The 21,008-nt window shown below is 34.6% G+C and overlaps 8 protein-coding genes across 8 annotated transcripts; 2 read left to right on the forward strand and 6 right to left on the reverse strand.

The window, feature by feature from the left end:
- Positions 1-2,079: 2,079 nt before the first annotated feature.
- On the forward strand, positions 2,080-2,991 carry NFI1 (SUMO ligase NFI1; the record flags this gene model as incomplete). The annotated part of the gene is made up of 1 exon (XM_019183570.1): positions 2,080-2,991. The coding sequence occupies one exon, from the start codon at positions 2,080-2,082 to the stop codon at positions 2,989-2,991; it is 912 nt and encodes a 303-aa protein (XP_019038254.1).
- Positions 2,992-3,114: 123 nt separating this feature from the next.
- PEX13 (peroxin PEX13) lies at positions 3,115-3,966 on the reverse strand (the record flags this gene model as incomplete). Its single annotated transcript, XM_019181923.1, has 1 exon — positions 3,115-3,966. The coding sequence occupies one exon, from the start codon at positions 3,964-3,966 to the stop codon at positions 3,115-3,117; it is 852 nt and encodes a 283-aa protein (XP_019038255.1).
- A 780-nt stretch (positions 3,967-4,746) lies between these two features.
- WICANDRAFT_93939 (uncharacterized protein) lies at positions 4,747-5,748 on the reverse strand (the record flags this gene model as incomplete). The annotated part of the gene is made up of 1 exon (XM_019186433.1): positions 4,747-5,748. A coding segment is annotated over exon 1 (856 nt), but the record flags the coding sequence as incomplete, so codon positions are not given.
- Positions 5,749-7,293: 1,545 nt separating this feature from the next.
- WICANDRAFT_32708 (uncharacterized protein) lies at positions 7,294-8,706 on the reverse strand (the record flags this gene model as incomplete). The annotated part of the gene is made up of 1 exon (XM_019181999.1): positions 7,294-8,706. A coding segment is annotated over one exon (1,413 nt), but the record flags the coding sequence as incomplete, so codon positions are not given.
- A 1,499-nt stretch (positions 8,707-10,205) lies between these two features.
- Positions 10,206-12,542, reverse strand: PIN4 (Pin4p; the record flags this gene model as incomplete). The annotated part of the gene is made up of 1 exon (XM_019184917.1): positions 10,206-12,542. The coding sequence occupies one exon, from the start codon at positions 12,540-12,542 to the stop codon at positions 10,206-10,208; it is 2,337 nt and encodes a 778-aa protein (XP_019038258.1).
- A 2,493-nt stretch (positions 12,543-15,035) lies between these two features.
- WICANDRAFT_93950 (uncharacterized protein) lies at positions 15,036-15,685 on the reverse strand (the record flags this gene model as incomplete). Its single annotated transcript, XM_019186434.1, has 1 exon — positions 15,036-15,685. A coding segment is annotated over exon 1 (619 nt), but the record flags the coding sequence as incomplete, so codon positions are not given.
- Positions 15,686-17,619: 1,934 nt separating this feature from the next.
- AIM10 (putative proline--tRNA ligase AIM10) lies at positions 17,620-19,944 on the reverse strand. Its single transcript, XM_019186435.1, has one exon. It carries the CDS (start codon positions 19,703-19,705, stop codon positions 17,987-17,989), a length of 1,719 nt encoding a protein of 572 aa, XP_019038260.1. The 5' UTR covers positions 19,706-19,944; the 3' UTR covers positions 17,620-17,986.
- Positions 19,945-20,316: 372 nt separating this feature from the next.
- WICANDRAFT_79588 (uncharacterized protein) lies at positions 20,317-20,853 on the forward strand (the record flags this gene model as incomplete). The annotated part of the gene is made up of 1 exon (XM_019184918.1): positions 20,317-20,853. One exon carries the CDS (start codon positions 20,317-20,319, stop codon positions 20,851-20,853), a length of 537 nt encoding a protein of 178 aa, XP_019038261.1.
- Positions 20,854-21,008: the final 155 nt, after the last annotated feature.

A 21,008-nucleotide genomic window follows, 5' to 3' on the forward strand; every position in this document is an offset into this window, starting at 1 on the left:
TCCAATGTAGTAAAATTCATCAATATCTTTAAACTGATTGAACAGTAACAATTCTCCATAATCAGCTTAACAAAACCATTAAATACTCCAGCACCAAGTGCCCCTATCACCACCACTATTGCTTGACCATATGCACCATCATATTTTCCCTCTATATCAATGAAAATAAGCTCAAAATCTCAAAAACCCAACGTTTTATTCCAATTTCCAATCCTCACCATACTTAACAGAATTTAGTCACGTGAAAATGTGTCCCGTAACACCAAAAATCCACTATACAAACCTTCAATAAAACAAACTTCTATAAAACCACCATAATCAATGATATTCACCTATTTCAACACTCCAAGTAACATAAAACCATCTTCTACAAATAATTGGCTTCAAAAACACATGTATTTTGGCCTCAAAATACCTATATTAACCAACTACCTTAACAGTAGTACTACCGCCAGTGATGATCCAATCAACCAACCAACCAACAACAACATCCACTCAAAACAACCAGCTAGTGCAATCCTAATAACCAGCCAAATAAAATACAATATTGATATTAATCAGAAGATTAACTGAATATCTCCTTGTGTTCTGTTTGAATTTGGTGTAAAAACACGAATTCTAATCACTTCTTGTCTCGAAATTTTCAAAAAAACTTCGCGATTAGAGTGCCTGTACCATTTCACACAAGTATAACCTTTTGATTTCAGGTCATAAAACAACGTTAAACAACAATTAGAAGGTGTAAATAGTGTTAAAATGATTGCAGGAGTGCGTAGAGAGCACATAGGAAGGCGCGAATTTAGTGCTTTTTTAAAAGCGCCCAAATTGACGTTAAAATGGTAGGCGTGAGCTGCTCACGACGTCTAGCACTAGTAGACCATTAATTAGAATATATAATTCATTTTGATTAACTGCAATTAGCTGTTGAACTGTACTGGAATTCAGCTATTTAATTACCGAAATCTCCAGACTCCAGATGGTATATTATATGTCGTTATAATAATTATATATATGACGTCTCACATTAAATTATTTTTTTTTTTTTTTTTAATGTATCTGATGTGTATTTATAAAATGCTAAAATAATGTACAAAATCACTGGGGACTCAGTCTATGACTGATTTATAATAAAAGGGATAAATCAGAATAAAAACAAGTAAGAATGAACTAAAAAGCTGGCCATTGTTATAATTATATATATAATTTTTTTAATTAATTAATTTAGTTAATTTAATATTGTATATTCTGATGTGTATTTTCAAAATGCTAAAATAATGCACTAGTTAATATTATAACAAAATCACAGCTGGGGACTCATCGAGTACTGATATTCTATGACTCATGATTTATAATAATAAAAGGGATAAATCAGAATAAAAACAAGTAATAATGAACTAAAAAGCTGGCCATTGTTATAATTGGAATTACAATTGTAAAATTTGTGAAAATCACCAATTATTAAAGATATTCGCCGGCCTAATACTTTTCTTGATGAAGTCCTAATGGCCGTAATTTGTTTATAATTAGTTGATTCTAAGGTGACTGAACCACTAGCTTAATTTAATAGCTGAATTAGCCTACAATCCAAGCGGTTCGTGCGTAATTGCAATATTCCTCATCCAAGTTCATCAAATATACATCGAACGACGTCTAGTAAAAAACAAAATTATATATACTTCCCATCCATGATTTATAATAAGTTCAATTTCCAAATTCACAATATTATTACTGTACTTCTTGCATTTAAATACTATGATTTATAGTATCGTCGAGGCTCTGGACTCGTTGCAAATTAGACGTAATTTCAGACTCATGTTGATCCAAATTAATATTCGCGAACCCACTTGATGTTAATTTTTTGATCTCGAACAGACAACAGTAACTTGAATCCTACCGGAGGGCATTCAATTCTATTGACCTTGAGGCTCATAACTCATTAGGATTACTACTCAAATCACCACAGGCTTATCAAGCGCCTTGAAACTTACTATACAGCCCCTCAAAAAAAGACTTCAGCTCACCTGATAGAGAAACACACAGTGGATACATTAATGCACAATATCAACATCATAGAACTTCATGGCCAGGATCAAACACACAAATCGAACTTCAAAGAATACAAATGGAACAGTCAATGGAAATGGGAAAAAGTTGACCAAGAAAAAGGTTGCTGAATTGCCAAAGCCTGTTAACAAAGCGAAAGACGAAGAAGATATTCAAGTTGTGAACACAGTCGTCTCATGTCTCGATATAATATCAAGACAAAGAATTGAACACTGTGTGAAGTCCGCTAGATGCAAGCATATTGAATGCTTTGACCTTAAAAGCTTCTGTGAAGTTAACAATATTATAAACTATTATGAAAAAGAGCATTATGCATTTAGTGGAAAATTTGATGTAATTCCCGCTGTTAATCATGTTAGATCAAAATTTACTGTCACCGATAGTCCAAGAAAAAGGCAAACTAGATTCAATAATGCTACAGCTAAAGAGAAGAAATACATGGTTACACTGTCCCAACAAGGAAAGAAAAGTCCAACGCTGTTCAAAGTTGTTCACACGAAAGATAAGAGTGCACTGTTCCCAAGAAATTTAACAACCAAACAATATCAACCGGGGTGGATTGTTAGGTGCCCTCTATGCAGTATCAAGTTTTGCCCTAGTGAACTCATGCATGATGATTTTATGACTACAGTATTGAAATATGTACCAAAACCTGTGAGGAGTATAGAGATTAGTGAAGATTGGATTGTGAGTGAAGTGAAAGAGAAATCTCCATTTCAAAATCAAGAAGTTGTGGCCATTGATGACGATGATCTGGATAATGTTTTTGTTAACAAGAATAAACATTCTAAACACAAGAAACACAAGAAGCACAGAAAACAAGTCAACATTGGTGATTTTGATTCAGATGATGATTTTGATGATCTGATGATTGGAGAGCTCGAAAATACTGGATCAACTATGCATGATCCTGTTATAATAGATTAGATACTATCATAAAATACTACAATCGGATAATAAAGTACAGTAAATAAACCAAAGAAATGGAATATTATAAAACCTACTCTTTCAAATGCTGATATTAGTACGTCCCTGACCTTACTGAAATGATTATGCTGATTCAATTGCTTTACTTTCCTCACCACCTTGTTGTTTCCTTTTAATAATTTCTATGTAATTTGATGGAATATAACCTGTTTTACCATTTCTTGACCTCACTCTCCACCATTGACTAGGCTTACCAGATGGATCAACTTTTGATAAGATAGCGACCAAATCATTTTCCTTCAACTCCAATTCAATTTCTTTGTTTTCAGGCACAAAGTTGTATAATGCTCTACCAAATTCAATGGAATTCATGTCAAGTGGTTGATTTGGTTGACCTCCAATCTGATTTGGGTATCCAGGTAAAGGTAGATTTTTTTGCTTTGCTAAATGTGTAATCAATTTTTTCAAAACCCAAGGTGTACCTATTACCATTACTAAAAAGATCAATAAAGGTTTTAATGAGATTCTCTTAGATGGTGATTTACTAGCATCTGATGCTCTTGAAGCTTCAAATTTTGAAAACTCTTCAGCATCTAACTTTAGACCTTTGATTTGTTTCCCTGTGATTTTAGCCAACAGCTTCTTAGCATACTTTATCAATGCAAAAATCCCTAAAAATGAACCTAGTGCATTTTTTAAATGTCCAAATTGTTCAGCAACAGAAATCATTGTGAAAAAAGAACTATGTGTAGCCATATATGTAGCTTCCAACATTTGTGCAAACCCTCCAAATGCACCAATTATACTTTCAATCAATTGGAAAGTGGCTTGCGTACTTTCAGCAAAACCTCCAGGACCACCCATAGCACCAGGCTGTTGTCCATACATCCCACCATAACCACCGTAACCACCCATCCCACCATAGCCACCCATTCCACCATACATACCTGAACCATACCTAGAATATCCTCCCATTCCACCAAGTCCACTTCCATAACCTCCATAACCTCCTCCATAACTTCCTCCATAACCACCTAGTCCACCATAACCACCTCCAAGTCCACTCCCCAATCCGTAGGAATCGCCGTAAGAATAAGGAGAAGTAGTTGACGCCATTGAATTAGTTAGCGAGACAGGACGATCAGGTATTGAAGGCTCTGTATCTGCTGTTGTATGTGATGTGGCTGAACTTGCTTGAGTTGGAACTTCTGTAGATTGTCCAGAGGCGACTGATAAGAAGAAACTGTTAGTAAAGTGTTTAAAGAGTAAAGGAAAGCAAATTTGACTTACCTGCTGCTGATGTACCCGAGGTCACCTCCCATGGTTTAGGCCTTGGTGCTGATGACATGTTATTGAGCACTGTATAAAATACTCTTGAGTTATGATTTGATTCTGATCTCCAGGAACTTGAACTTATAGGATTACAAAATAATCGTTAGTGCAAATATCTGGTGCCAATGAAAGATTCTTTATAATTGAAAACTAACCAGCAGTTCTCTAGCTTGACTCTTTACTACTTCTTGGTTGAAAACAAGGCTTCCTTTTTTGTTTATTGTTGATGATTCTCCAGCTTTTTTTACTCATTCATTTTTTTCTTCGATAAAGCGGCCGAGGAGAGAAAATTCGCGAAATGTATGTTATGGGACACACGGTAATAGATAAAGATCATTTTCTTTACAACTTTTTTAATAAAACTAATTGAAAATTTATAAATATGTAATTGATATAAAAAAAAAGTGAATTATAAAACATATTGTCCGTTTTGTCTATCTTGAGTATTGTCGTAACTGGGTATAATTTTGGGGGTATCTATCATATGAACGTGTCAACTGCTTCCAACACATTGAAACCTTTCCTTATTTTGGTTTGATATCTTGATGAATTGACAAGTTTTTGCATATATTTTTTATCCTTTATCATTCTAGTGACTAGATCATCATTTTGGTTCCGTAGTATGTGATTATCAGTTTTCAGATATTTAATGGTTTCTAATAAATCTTGAACAAGTTCATTATTTTCCAAATTTGATTGAGCTTGCTGGAGATGTTTACTTGATTCAGGAAGTGTTGTTGTATTAGCAGGGTTTAATGATTCATATTCTTTCCCCAAAGTCTTTGGAGAACCATTTGGAGTGGTTTCATTTGATCTTTCATTCATGTACGACATACTCTCTAAGTCATTTTGAAGTTCTGAATTTCTCTCTTTCAACTTCTTCACTTCTGATTTGTGAGTTTCTTTCAAACTATTGTGTTCAAGTTTCAATTTGTTCAGCTCCATTTGAACAGTACTCAACTGTGTTTTCAAACGATCATTATCGCTAGTTATATCTCTTGTTTTAAACTCAACATTTTGCTTCAATTCTTCATTCTCATCTAGTAATTTTTCATTCTCGAGTTCCAACTCTTTAATTCTTTCATCCTGAAAAGGTCTATCCCATTCACTTTGACTCAACACAGGCGATATATTTTTATATTCTTGTTGTGGAGCATGAAATTGCATTGAGTTAGACGATATGGAATTTAATCTCAAAGAAGGAGATTTTGGAGGTGACATGCGACCACTTGCCCATTCACCTTGCGGCAACATTTGAGGAATATGTTGTTGAGATTGATAATGTGGATTTGGCCCACCTTGCGAGTAATTTGAAGAAGCCACTGAATTCAAAGATTGCATAGATCTAGCACCAGGTGGTCTTATTGAAGGAGGTGCCATGGTATTGAAGTATTGCGGATGTGGAGCATATTGAGGTTGTTGCTGTTGATATGGGCCTTGCTGAAGAGGTCTAAATTGTGACTGGCGATGCTGGTTCAGTTGATGTTGTTGATACTGTTGAAACTGTTTCTGAGCATGAGTTTTGTGTGTCTTTTTGGAGTTTAATATGGATAATGAAGTATTCTTTAAACCATCTATTCTTCCAGCATCCACGGAATAAAAGTCTGATTGTTGAAGGTAGTTCTCCTTCTCGTCATAACCATTGGAAGAAACCGAGTGAGCATCCATTTTGAGCCTTAAATCTAATCCTGTGAGCCAGCAGCAGAAGCACTTTTGGTTTATTAGAAGTGATAATCCTCAATGAAAGGGTTCTTCAGTAGTTTTAGCTTGTTTTTTTTTAAAATTGAATTTTCCTGTATAAATTTTCGAAGACGCGCTTTGAGGCCACTTTCGAGACGCGTAACGGATAAAACAAATGAGTTGCAACCTGGAGACAATAGATAGAGATCGAAGACTTTAAGATTCTTCAAGATGATCAAAATTCAATGTAGGTGATATTCCTGCTAAAGCGTAAGGAAAACAAGAGTTTTCACACTTGCTCTCTAGAAACAACCGTGTCTACCATGTTCAAGCCTCCAAATTTAGATCTTCGAAAGGGCCAAAAAATAAATATACGACTTCCCTTTTGGGTAAAATTTAAACATGAATTGGGCAAGGCCAAAAATTTCAAAAGCTTGAAAAGTTGAGCGTGGACCGTGGTGTACAAACATCAGGCACGTCTTGCGTTTGCGTACCAGCCTTCATTTTCAAGTCAATTTGGCCCATCAGTTTTGTTCGTTGATGTTCATTACTTGGTTTTGTTGACATGTTTATAATGCACCGAACAAAGAGGTTTCTTCAACAACGAAAAAAATAAAACACAAGTACCTACGCTTTCAACAACACACCATAAAATGCCTTTTATAATATTACATACAATCATCTCGAGCTAAACAAAACAGATGTCACTTTTCAAATCATCTCATACTCATTAAATTAATTATTAATCCTTCTCAAATTTCTCCTGTTTTGTAACTGTGATAAGTTTTTAGATTGAATTCTTCTACTATGTCTATACCCTTGCTTCTTCAAATCAATTGCATTCTGTTGATCTTCCTCTTGGAACGTGTCTTCATCTTCCGAGCCATCTGATGAGGATGATGCTAGTTCTTGGTAATCTGCAATACCAGTCTCCATTCCAAGCAGTTCAATACTATCTGAGTCTGAATCATCTTCTGGTTCAGCAGTAGGATCTCTCAGCTCTTCATCTTCTTCACTTTCACTGTCACCACCCGAACTGGAACTTGAGCCTGAGTCACTATCATCTTCTGAACTGCTGTTTCTACCATCCAGCGACATACTCAAATGAATAGCATCTAACGATCTTCTCAGTTGTAACCTTGCCTCTGCCTCTTCTTCAGCTGTGGGTGTTGGCTTACCACTAGCTACAGCTTTTCTTTTAGCAAGTTTCTTCACTTTTGTGGCTGTTATACCATTATCATCTTCTTCATCATCCAGTATGATTCTCTTCTTGTGTTGAATTTTGGACAATTTCTTGAAACTCATACCTGGATGACATGGTTCATAACGATCTTTTGGAATAACCTCTTCTTTGGAATCTTCCAAATCAACATCAATGGCTTTGGTAGACTCTTTCACTTCTTCTAAAGTTTGTAGTTCAATGTCTCTTGGGTCAGCTAAATCGTCTTTTAAAAAATTGGCTAAAATTGCTATGTTGTCCTTCAATGGATCTGGTATCTTAACATCTTCATCATTTTCAAATTCCTTCTGCCTTGTAACAGTCTCAACAGATGATCCAACCTGATTTATACCACATGAAGGTCCAAAAATCAATGGTTTCCACAATAAAGCCTCCGAATTCAACTTGACATATTCTTTGGCTTCCCATTTATCAATAACTTTGTTAATAGTGTCCAAGTTTATACAAACACCATATTTTCCAGTGACTGGATCTCTAAGCAAACCATGTACTTGTTCTAATCCAACAATAACATCAGAAGTAATCATACCTGTTAAACTTGACAATTGTGATATTGATATTTTGAAATCCGAGCCTTCAGCTAATTCACCATACAAGCTTTTCAAAACATATGCGATTTTAACTTTCCAGAAATTTCTGTAACTTAATAAACCTAAGTCGGACAATGGTTTTTCTGGAGTACCAGATTTGAATTCTCTTTTGGATAACAAATAAGAAAAGTCCATTAGTAAACTTCCATAACCTTTTCTTTGATAGATTGGCAATGTTAAAATACAACTCAAATTATAATTAGTTGAATTCAATTTTTCTTTGGAGAAATAACCGACAAAATGATGATGGTTTGTGATTGGATCAAGCTCAGTTAAAACATAAAACATGAATGGTTCAACATCATAATATAATGTTTTAGAATTCAAGAACAATTTGGCCAATAAACATAAATTTTGACAATAAATAACATTCTTCCGACCATCTATTTCGAATATTGAATTTTCACCAGATCTATATATCTCATTTCCTGGGGGATGGAAAACATCACATTTCAACTTGTGCCTATGCAAAATGTATTTTGAGCTCATATATTTCAAACAATGTTCACAAATGTACAACACATTATTCCGACTATACTCTTCTGGATACGGTGCAGTGTACCAAGTCTTTATCTCATTATCTCTGAAATGAATATACTTTATTTTGGAACCTTGTGAGTAATTGTTATTGAGTAAATTAGATTGCTGATCGTCTTTGATAAAATCTTGGTTTATAATTAAACTATTATTTCTTATTCTTTCTGGTTCTGATTTCTTCAATAATCGCTTGAACAATAATCTATCTTTTCTTGTAGGTAAACTTTTAGAGTTTGAAGCTTCGCTTTTACTCAAAGCACCTCTGTAAGGTAGTTCATCTTCTGATTCAAAGTCTTCAATATCTTGATCTTCATCACTAACATTAAAATCATCCATCTCATGATCAGATATTTCCAAGAATTCAGTTTTCCCTAATGGTGAAGGTTCTCTAAATTGGAAAAACTTGGTGTTGGGATATTTAATCTTTATAACAAACTTCCATTGATTTTTATTGAATTGAACATTTGGATTATTTGAAACCAATTTCGGTAGAGGTGCAACAACATCAGGTGTCCTACTTCTTGACCTTGTTCCAATTTCATTAATATGAGGATTGTTGTTAACGACAGGTGATGAAAAATAATGTTGAACAGTTTCTCTTTTTCTTAAACTTCTTGGAGTACTATTCCCACTTTCTAGATCCATGAATGCACGCTCATGAACTTCGTCATATGTCTTATTATCTGGAATAATCAGACTTTTCAGCAGTCTGCTTCTGAAACGTGCCTTTGCAACTTCTTCAGGCGTTGACTCTTTCGAAGATTCATCATCTTCATTGTTGTTGTTATTGTTGTCATTGGGTATTTGACTATTATGATCCTCTTGATTTAGATCAAGCTCTATGCTGTTTGATTTATTTGAAGCCATGAGTCTTCACAAAGCATGAGGTCAACAATTCTGTAGAAGTATAAAGATCACAAAACTTATGGATCCAATCTAGTAATTGTTGATCAGATTTCGTGGAGATAGCGCGCTCTTCTTTCGCGTGTTGTTGAATGTCAATTCTTGTGCTCTAACCCAGTAACCAGCCTGAAGAGAGTAGCAGTTGTTGTTCAATTGAATAGTTTAGAGTATGGAAGCCCAAAACCAACGTTGACTTGGATAAAGTATGGAATCTGTTGATGATCTTGAATGATCTTGAATTTGTTTTTATTGTCCTGTTTGAACTGTGACAAAAGCAGCTCAAAAAAATGGATTTTGAAAAATTTGGGTAAGTTCGCGAATGTTGACTCAGCAATGCGTAATCATAATAGATATTAAACTAAACTACAATTAGAATCATAATTAATAATGACATCAGGATTATAAAAATGTAGTTGTATATATAATATAATAATTGTATGAGAAAAAAAAGTATTGATAACACAAGCAAAATCATAAGTTGAAATTAGTTTCTTTATACAATCTGGATGAAATGACTGGGAAAAATGAATAGCATCTCATAAAAACCACTTTCCCATTCATTAAGAACATCTAATCAATTTAAACAAATCAAGACTCCAATTGTCATATCATAAAATAACAAAAAAATAACACACATCATTAAAAAACATAAGAGCCATTCATTGAAAAAAAACATGATTGTGATGAACATTCATCCATTTATAAAAAAAACTAAAGTGTAATAAAAATGTGAAATGCAAAACGTAATATATCCATAAACATAAGCAAAGGGTCATGAAAAACGTGGAATCAATAAAGTATGATTTGGTTGAATATATATCTTTGATAATAAAAAAAATTGTTGTTTTTGTTAAAAATGTTGAAAAAAAATAATTTGACGTAAATGATGCTTCTCTCTATCACTTATTCCATTACTCTTCATCAGCACATCTCTAAATAGCAGGTGGTTGAACAGATCTTGGACCCCAAATACTTGGTGAATTACTACCTTGAGCCTCATTACCCAGTGACAATGTCAATCCATGTAAGGAATCACTAATATCACCTGGAGTTTCATTACCACCATTACTAGAATTGGATGAAGATGATAAACGTCCATAAGAATCATCAACAAACATTTGGTTATTGTTGTTATTTGATGACTGCAAATTTGTTTGTGATTGATGATGTGATTGTGTTCCAAAAGGTTGTTGTTGTTGCTGTTGAGCTTGTTGTTGTTGAAATTGTTGCAATGAAGTCAATCCAGTTAAACCTTGTTGGAATGGAGCAAATCTTGACATCGAATCTAAACCTGGTGTAGTTGGTTGAGATTGAGATTGAGCTAGTGGCTGAGATTGAAAGTAATTCTGTTGTTGTGGTTGAGATTGAGGTTGTTGTTGCTGTTGCTGTTGAGAAGATGCTGATGATGGTTGTTGTTGATTGTACAAGTTTGGTAAAACTCTAGTTGGGGTTGGATTATTTCTCAATAAAGCAGCTGAAGATAAAGCAGAACTTGACGCATTATTTAAACCCAAGTTGAAATTTGGTGGGATTCTATTACTTGAAGCTGTTGAAGTTGGCTGAGGAATAGTTGTTTGTTGTCTAAATCTTTGTGAAGAATTAGCACCACCAGTTGATTGTTGGTTTAATAATGGGATAGCTGAATGGGATTGAGATCTCAATAGAGGAGAAGGATCATGAATCAAAGTTCTTCTTTTAACCAAGATCAAATTTTGATCATAAGTTTCCACTAAACCTAAGAATGCAGATAAAATTGAAATGATTCTTTTATGGTTTTGTGATAAAGAAGATGGATAAGCAATTTCATTATATAACTTATCTTTATCATCTCTGAAAAACAACAATTGTGAATAATATTCTAAGGTTTCAGGGTCATTAAAATCAACATGTTGAGGCGGAATTGGTAAATTATTAATGAAAGGGATAGGAGCATAAAATCTTTCAGAACCAGTATGTTGAGCTTGTAATGGAGTAACCAATTGCTGTTGAGAGCTGGAAGCAGACAATAAACCTGGTGGTTGTTGACCTTGAACCTGTTGTGGTGATTGTTGTTGTTGCAATTGTTGAGCTTGCTGAATCTGTTGTTGAACTTGAGGAGGTAATTGTTGATTTTGGTTTTGATTTTGACTTTGACCTTGTTGTTGCTGTTGTTTATTAACTCCAGCAGGAGCAGAAGCAACACTAATCATAGAAGCCAAAGAAACATTTGAAGCAGAACGATGTTGTTCTTCTAATTGACCTCTTTTTTCTCTTTTTTCACGTTCGATGCGTTCACGTTCAGCCAATGGTAGCATTTTTTTATATTCAACTCTCAATTTTCTTCCACCAATTTCACGACCATTTAATTGATTAACAACTGAAGTTGTTTCATCAGTTGAAGTAAAATTTGCAAATGCTAAACCTCTGAAAACACCATTATCAAAATGATAATTGAATGCATAAGGTAAAGGCAAGTTTAATTTGGTCATAACTTCCAATAATTGTTCCTTTTTGATTGCAAAAGGGATGTTTTTGATGACGATGGCTGTTGGAATCAATTCATCATCATCTTTTTCGTTTTCATTTCCATCATTTTCATTAACATTATTTTCATTTGTTGTTTCATTATCATCATCGTTATTTTTGTTGACATTAGAATCATCATTTTTGGAATCTCCAACAGTACCAGCAACAGATGGATTAGCAACACGATGGTGTTGTTGTTGTTGTTGATGTTGATTTGGTAAGATATGAGAAGAACCTGGAGATGCACGATTAGATTGAGGGTCATAAGTTGTCATTGTTGAATTGTTTTGTTGATACAATGGAGAGTTTTGCAAGTTTGAAACACCACCGTTATTGTTATTATTACCAGCTAAATTCTGTAAATTTGGTGGTAAATTATGAAGAGTCAAATTTTGTTGATTTAAATTATTACCATAATTGTTGACAAAATTTTGATTTTCAATTGAAGTGGTTGAATTTGAAACTTGTTGTTGTTGTTCAATCCATGGAGTAACATTGAGCATACCTTGCTGAGATAGCCAGTTTGGAGTTGAAGATTGTTGTGGTTGTTGTTGTTGTTGACCATTTGCAGTACCTGGTTGAGAGGCACCACCACCTGAAACTCCAAAATAACGAGATGAAGTCAATCTTGCACTATTTGGAGTCTGTCCACCATAAGCAGATGAAGCATATGATGATAAAGAGGAGACTGAAGTACGTCTTTGATCTTGGTTGTTTGATTGGTCCAAATTGTTTGGAGTTGTTGTAAATTGTCTTAGATCCATCTTTGCTTTTCAAAATGTTCTCTAGTTGGTTTGTTTGAAATTATAACACGCCTTGCCTTTTGATTCTATGATAATGTATCAGTGCATGAAGCGTTTGATTTGATAGCCAGAATGAGTTCGATTGTTGTTTTCTATTCTGATATCCTGTTGTTTAATTTCGTTGGTTGTTGTTGTTGTTGTTGTTTTCCTAAGAAATCAGGTTTTTTTCCTTCCTTTTTTCTTTTCTCTGCGAATTGAAATCAGCCTTCTTTCTATGTGTGCGAACTGAGTAGTTAACCTGAGCCTGATGCTGATGATAGAGTGTGCTCCAGTAGTGTTCAGTTGTCCAAGCTGTGTTCAATTAGCGATGAATGGATTTCAATGTGTTGAAGTGAAAAAGAATCCAGAAGTACCAATAAATTCAACTGGTTTTGTTTTAACGGCGACTTTTTGGTTTTTTTTTTTTTTGGGATTTCACCAATGAAAAAAAGCTGAAAATAAGGCTGAGTGTGGCACTTACCAACAGCACTTTTAGCGTGAATAACTCATGTTTTTAGTATTATAAGGGTATGATATTATTGGATAAACATGGTTAACTGAGTGTTATTTGTCTATATATTCAATAATAATATGGTATTGTCTATGTGTTTGAGGATTAATTCGAGGTCAATTGTGTGGTACAGACACGCACCGGACACGAGCCAGTAGGATCATGAGCTGATGATGAGCTCTTGAATCACAGGGTGTCTAGACGGAGGGTGTCGAGGTTGAGGGGGTAGAGGTTGACAAGGAGAGGATAGCTGAGTGTCAAAGAGTGATGGCAAGCTCTGATTCTTACTATTAGCATCAAGTGTATGTGATGTGAGTGAAGGCGTAGATCAGTCTAGTTGGTGAAGATGATGAGCTTCTTGTCAACCGTTTGTATCGGGTTTACAGCCATTTGAGGTTACAATAGCCTATGGGAATACCTACGAGTGTTTAGGATTCAGTGGACTAATAACTCATGTTAGATCATTGTAAATACAAGGTCCAATATCTTACAATTATATAGGCATAAAAGAGTTATTGCTGGTGGTAATTCTGTGATTGGTGCTAGTGGTTTTATATGGGTCCTATGTGGATTTAGCCATTCCAAATAACGAATAGCCAACTCAACGTTAAGAACTTGAAGAAACCTGTTCCAATGAAATAGAATAATTCATCCCAATTTAATAACAAATCATTTAACCCATGAGACTATGAGAAGATATCTTTATACTCAATATTCAACCTTCAGACTTTCTGAGATGAATTCGCGAACCATCAAAATATTCTGAATTGGTGAAGTTTGAAGCCAAAATACAACGTAAACTATTCACAATTCACATTCAATTAAAAATAAACTATACAAAAAATTCATGGTATTATACAAAAATGGTTTAGAGACCTGTGGTCCCAGTCATTATTCACTGGCCTCCTTATAACTCTTCTGAGATGGCAGATTCCAGTTCATAAGCCTCCTCCTCTTCATCATCATCATCATCATCTTCATCTTCTGCATCATTAACTATTACAAGAAGTTCTGCTTCCAATTTATCAATTTCATCATGATCTTCAATGTCCAATTCAAACTCATCATTGATTTCCTCATTATTATGGCTTGTGGTATAGTTGAAAGGGCTTTTACGAGCAAATCCAGGGATTGTTTTTCCACCATAAACATGTCTATCCTCTTCATCACTATCTTCATTACCTTCACCATCACAAAGCTCAGTATTTAGATCTTCTTCATCATCATCATCATTAGCTGCAACATATGAAGGACAAGGCAATTCAACCTCAAAGTGTGGTTGATTCTGACCATTTGATCCATCATCATCCCTATGATTTTGAACCATGCCAGAGTCGGTTCCTTCGAATAATTCAGCAAAGAGTTGATCCATTTGCTCTTCGGTATAAGGTGGGCGTGACTCTTCAATTTCAGGTTCATCATCGTTGTTTTCATTAATAGCTTCAACTTGAACTTCATTGACTCTAGGTTCTTCAACTTGAACTGGAGCTTCAACAGCAGCTTCATAATCAAAAAACGTATCAAAAAACGTATTATCACCAAGGATTCCTTCATTTTGTTCAAAACTTTCTTGACTTCCAAAGCTTCTATCGTCTTGATTGAATAATCCACTCAATCCATCATCAAGTTCAGGATCTGGATTGAAAACAAAGTTATAATGTTGTGAAACTAATGGATTTCTATTGACGAGTACTGGATTGACACATTGAGGCTCCACAATAGGTTCTTGGTATAACCCTTCTTGGAATGGGTTATCATTGACTATAGATGGCTGAGGTGCTTCAACTATGGACTCATCAAGTCTTTCCAAGGCTTCTTGGTTGATTAACAATGATGATGCCCCTTCAGCTTCTTTTATAACAACATTCGCTTCTTCTGGGATATGTTCATCTTCACCATCTAGGAAACGTTGGATTTCCTCAGAAAGATCCCGGTTTTGCTCTGTTTGTTGTTCGAGCAAGTGCTTTAAATGAGTAAGGTTATCTATAATATTCTTTTCATAAGGTTCTTGCAAGTCAAAACCAAAGAACTCATTAAGCACAGCTGCCTGTTGAGAAAGATCAGTATAATCTGTTTCCTTTGCTTCAATCACATCCTCATCAATATTGGTTTCTGTTGAAAATTTCTGTTTCTTAGGTTCTGGTTGAGAAGATGAAACTGTTGGAGTTTTTGGTTCATTTCTTCTCTTTCTGGAGCCTGGTTTGATCACCATGGGAGTGAGATCTTTGAAAAAATTTGAACCATTACTATCGTCAGTTTGATTTTGTTGTTGTTTTCCTTTAGATCTTGAAGATGGTGGAGCAAAGACTGCAGTTGGTGGGATGTTAACAGGCAACCTGGAGGGAATTTCAGAAAAATTGTTAACTCTTCCACCATTGTTAACAGATAATGGATTGGTTTTCTGTTGGGTTGTTTCATGGCTTGGTGTGACTTGTTGTGATGAAAAATTTCTGTTCACATGCTGGTTTACATTCTGTTCTGTGCTGGAATTAGATGATGAAGATTCGTCTTGGACATTAGTTTCATAAAAAGACGGAATTGGTAAGTGCAGAGAGTTCAATTGAGTCAAGTCAATTGGAGTTGTTCTTGGTGATCTAGACATACATTGTTGGTTTTTGGTAGCAATATTGATTGGCATTGTGGTTGGGTTGGGTGGTATATTAATAGCAAAAAGTTGTTTTTGATTGTTTGGACTATTCAGATATGTTCTCAATTGAAAGTGAACGAGTGGATAGATGATTCAAAAGAAGAGGAAACTGTTCAAGCAAACTTGGGAAGGATGTACTCTTTTTATAGACGTTTGGAATCGTGCTTGATACTTTGACAGAAATTTTGTGGTTTAGTGAAACCAGAGAACTTTTGTACACAGATGTACTACTCATAATAAAGATCTCAGATTTGGGATTTAGGACCCTTAATGATACTGATTAATCGCTACGATGAGAATTCAAGTGTTGCTATTCAAATACTCAGTCACTATTTGTTATTCTAATGCTTATTAGATACTTCCCGGTTGTTTGGTTCTTTGAACGAACAATATCAAAGCAACTGGCTATAGCTGCTTTGGTTCTATACAAAGCTACTTCCTAATTGGGTGAAATAATCTGTTGATTTTTTGACATTACTAGATAGAAATTTTTGTCGACTGAAGAGATATTACAAGATAAATCTGAGATCTTTACAGCAGTTGTCTGGAAGGTGTGTTATTCGTTCATTGCTAAAAGTAATCTACGCACTTCCAACTTTCGATACAAGCGCGTCCAGCTTGGAGGTTTTGTGTACTCATTGTAGACATGCATTAATGCTTTTGTGTCACTTTTTCGAAAACTAAGATTGTTGTTTTTGTGACACAAAAAGAGTTGATGTGGCTACGTCAGCCGACAAGGTTACAGCTCGTATATATGTTGAAAATGAACGGTTTTGTGGCATGTCAGAATATCGTTGCTGCCCAATCCAGAATAATGCGGTCTTTTTTTGGGGACGTCAAGCATGAGAAAACATAGAAAATCTATGCTTTTGTGGTCGAAATACACAAAAGGGAATTAACAGGAATAACCATAAAAGGATATCTCAGATATTTGTAATTTGAACACTCTGCTCAAAACTCTTCTTACAAGCTGGTACTTCTATCCAATGAGCTACTTTACCATTCCTGTTGAATTCATGTTGTGCTGTGCTGTGGTTGGTTCATTAATTTGTTCACTGAGTTAGGTTGAGTCCAGCTTGAATTTAAATGTTTTCCTTTTTGATGAGATTCCATGATTTATTGGTCAACTAGTGATATCCTCCCGTCTTTATCCATGAGTTTCGATAAGAAACCTCCACTATTCCTCTAGAATTGATAATTCATCTCACCAAGTTCCTGAATTGAAAGATTTTTTGATCATGAGCTCCTTCAAGTTACGGTTGTGAATGGTAATGAATGGTTAGTATATACTTAAACCTGTGAAATTAAATGAAATAGGGGTTTCATGATGACATATATTGGTTCTCTTTCCATACTCAATCTGTGCTTTTGATATGCCCTGAAATTGGTTTATTATATGTCTTTGTGATGTTGGTGTTATGTTTCTGTTTTTTTGGTTGATAGCTCCAATGATTCTACCTTTTGTGCTAGCGTGTTTCAGTGAGGTTTGGCTTTTTGAATTGAGGCTGATTTAATTTGAAGATAAAGTCATGACTTTCCTATATGAACCTTCAATGTTTGAATCAATCAGTCAGCTGCCAAGATCATCGGTTCAACAAGAGATTCCAACACCGGGTGACATGTAAGTCGGAATTGTGTTGAGTCACGTGGATTTTGTAGTACAAACGTAGACAATAACCGAGGTCTCAATAGTTGAGTCTCGTCGAAATTAGACGTGTTCAATCGTAGAAGATGAAATACTCTGGTTGAGCACATCAAAAGAATTCAACAGCTTCAACCATATTCGACAATGGTAAGTATTGCATTGATACTGTTCCAAGTATAACAGAATACTAACAAACTGATGACAAGTCTTCTCCAGCTCCAGGTGGTCAACGTACTGATTTAAAACGTCGTAACAATGCTAAGGCAAAAGCCAATGCTCAATCTCAACAACCAACCTCCACAAGATCTGCTGGTTATGGTGGTTCAAGTGCCAACCTTTTGAAATTATACACTGATGAAGCTCAAGGTTTAAGAGTTGATCCTTTAGTTGTTTTATTCTTAGCTGTTGGTTTCATTTTCAGTGTTATCGCATTACACGTTATTGCAAAATTGACTGGTAAATTCACTTCATAGGTTTTGAAAACCAAATGACATAAAGAAGAAGGAAACGATGAACAAAAATAATTAATTTGGTAATTGGTGTGTATATTAGGTTCTATAAAACAGGTTTTATTGTTTTTTTTCTTTGGTTAAACTATGTACAATAGTAGGGTATTTTTTTTATCATAAATCTTTGAGTAATGATTTTATAACTTTCTCAACATGATCCTTATGAACTAAATGTTTTTCAAAATTTCCATCTTCAATGATTTGCCATTCCCAGTCTTTTGAATTTTGTTCATAAAGTTCTTGATAATTGTATTTAGATTTTGATTCATTCCAACGTTTACCACGAACTTCAAGCTCCACGATTGGATAGTTTTTACCAATCACAAGGATTATAGGAATACCCAACATCCTAGCATTAATCATCTTGGCACCGAATCCAACTTTATTCAATTGTCTTTTATCAAAAGAGATTTTCAAATCTTTCAAGTTTTCAACAACTTCATTCACATGATCTTGATTACATTTTGGAGCTTCAACTAAACTCAAATCATAAGGAGAAATACTAGATGGCCAAACAAAACCTTCTTCATCTCTTGATAATTCAGCAATAGCAGCGACAATTCTACTAACACCAATTCCATAACAACCCATCTCGAAAGTGGTCATTTTATTATCCACATTAGTGAATTTTGCACCCATTGGTTCAGAATAACGTTTACCAAGGTAGAAAGTGTGACCAACCTCAATCGCATTCATTGATTTTAATTGACCAGTTTCACAAGAATCACAATATTCATTTTCAATAGCTTCAACAATGGAGATATCTGTTAATGTTGAGAAATTATTTTTTTGAAACTTTGTTATTGGGAAATCTGGCAAGTCTGTAGTATGATCAATTCTTGAATCCATAACTCTAATGAAATTTTTGTTTAGCACTAAATCATCTTCATCTTTGATGAAAATTTTCATCAATTCTTCAAATGATGTGTTCAATGTGGTTAAGTCTAGGTCTTCAACATGATCTTTCAAAAAATTTGGAGCAAATGTTCTATCACTAGGATAATATGCACAAACTAAAGTATTTTGATCTTTTGTCAATATATAAGCAACCTTTGCAGATTTAGCGACTGGAGTATCTTCATCAGGGATTGAGACCGTCTTTTCGACATTACTGACATCACCACAATGATCACATTTGAATAATAAATCTTCACCAGATTCGTGAACATAATGCCATTCTTGAGATAAAGAACCACCAATATCACCAGAATCTGCTTGTGCTCTAACAAATGGTAATTTCAAATCTTGGAAAATCTTAAAATATGCATCATTGACTTTATTGTACATTTCCATCGCACTTTCATAATCTTTATCAAATGAATATGCATCCTTCATCAAGAATTCTCGGCCTCTTAACAAACCACCTCTTGGTCTTTTCTCGAATCTATATTTTCTTGAAATTTGATAAGTTAAAACTGGTAAATTCTTATAATTCAAATTTGCATTCTTGATAATTTCTGTAATTTCTTCTTCATGAGTAGGTGTTAAACAAAAATCTTTATCCTTTTTAGAATTCAATTGTAATTTAAACAGTTCGGTATTTGACCATCTTCCAGTTTTCTCCCATAATTCTTTAGAACTTATAGAACTCAAGCTAAACTCTTCACCACCAATCTCATCCATACGCTTCCTTATTATATTCTCCACATTTTTCAAGACTTTTAAACCTAATGGCAACCAATGTATTAAACCTGCAGAAGGTTGATAGATGAAACCAAGGTCTTGTAAAAGCTGATGAGTTGTTGCTGTTTTAGGAATTGATTTTGCCGTAAACAAGTGTTGTGTGGCAATATTAGAATTGTGTCTTATCCCTCTCGCTATGTGAAACACCATTATATGAACGAGGAATGAGGTTTAAGATCAATACTGCTTGTCTTTTTTTGATAGTGTTTATCGATGTTGATGATAATCAGGCGAAAAAATCACAGTAGACTATTCTTGACACATCGAGAAATGGCAGTAAGGTGTATACAGAATTGCACAACAGAGATTGATATAAAGACAATTGCAAGAAGCTGAAAGAAACATAATAATCACCAGGCTGTTAGTGTGTATCAAACTTATGATTACAGGTCTTGATATTCCTCGAGTCCCGTTTAGCCCAACCCCAGATTCGTCATGATTTAGCATCTTCAACGTTTTTAAGACTCCACAATCAACCAACATGATAATTACAGATCTGATAGTACTACCAAACAAGATTTAAATGATGCTAGTCTGCATGGAATCTTTAAGAAATTTCAATTTGTGCATTTCTTTTGTCATGTTGCTAAAAACTATTTTGTAGTGTCATGTCAAAGTAAAATTTGCTAATAGCAATCATCTATAAGCAATTTGCTTTAACCTTGATTCCTTGACACAATATATAAATAGAGCCCCCAAGTCTCTTCAAACAATCGTATCTACTAGACATTCATCAGATCAAATAACAATAAGAACAGAAAATGATGTTAAGAACAATCCTAAGAACTCCAATCACCCGTGCAACTACTATTCGTACTTTCACCACAACAAGACCATCATACTCATTAGTGGATGATGCCAAACAAAAACTTGATGATTTGAACCACAAGATTGGTGAAGTTGCAGCAAAAGGTATTGGTAAAACACAACAAGCCACTGAAGCCGTCAAAGAGAATGCTAAAGATAAGATCCATAATGAATCCAACGTAGCTGGTGATTTGAAGACAGATGCTGCAAATACTTCATACAATGACGTTAGAGAAGGTGTAAAGAAGACTGCTAAGGATGTTAAAGATGCTTTTGCAAAAGATGGTCAAGAGGGTGTTGAAGCTAAAGCCAGAGAACATTTGGGTAATGAAAATGTCAATGCAGCTAAAGAGACTGCAAGAGATTTGAAAGAGGATGGTGAAGAAGTTTTAGATAAGGCTGCTAATCAAACTGGTGGATTGAAGAGAGATGCTGAAAAGAAGTTTGCTCAAAAGGCTCAAGAAACTGCTGATAAATATAAAGGTGTTTAAATTAGTGAGTACTTATGATATTATGAAGATTTGAAATGAATACATATATGAATTGCATATGAAACTACATGTAGAGCCTTCGGAAAAAAAGTAATACGCCAATGTGTAATAGCACAAATATATAAAAAAGAGCTAACCTAGTCATAACATTTTAT

Source organism: Wickerhamomyces anomalus (genome assembly GCF_001661255.1).
Source record: "Wickerhamomyces anomalus NRRL Y-366-8 unplaced genomic scaffold WICANscaffold_4, whole genome shotgun sequence".
Lineage (NCBI taxonomy): Eukaryota > Fungi > Ascomycota > Saccharomycetes > Phaffomycetales > Wickerhamomycetaceae > Hansenula > Hansenula anomala.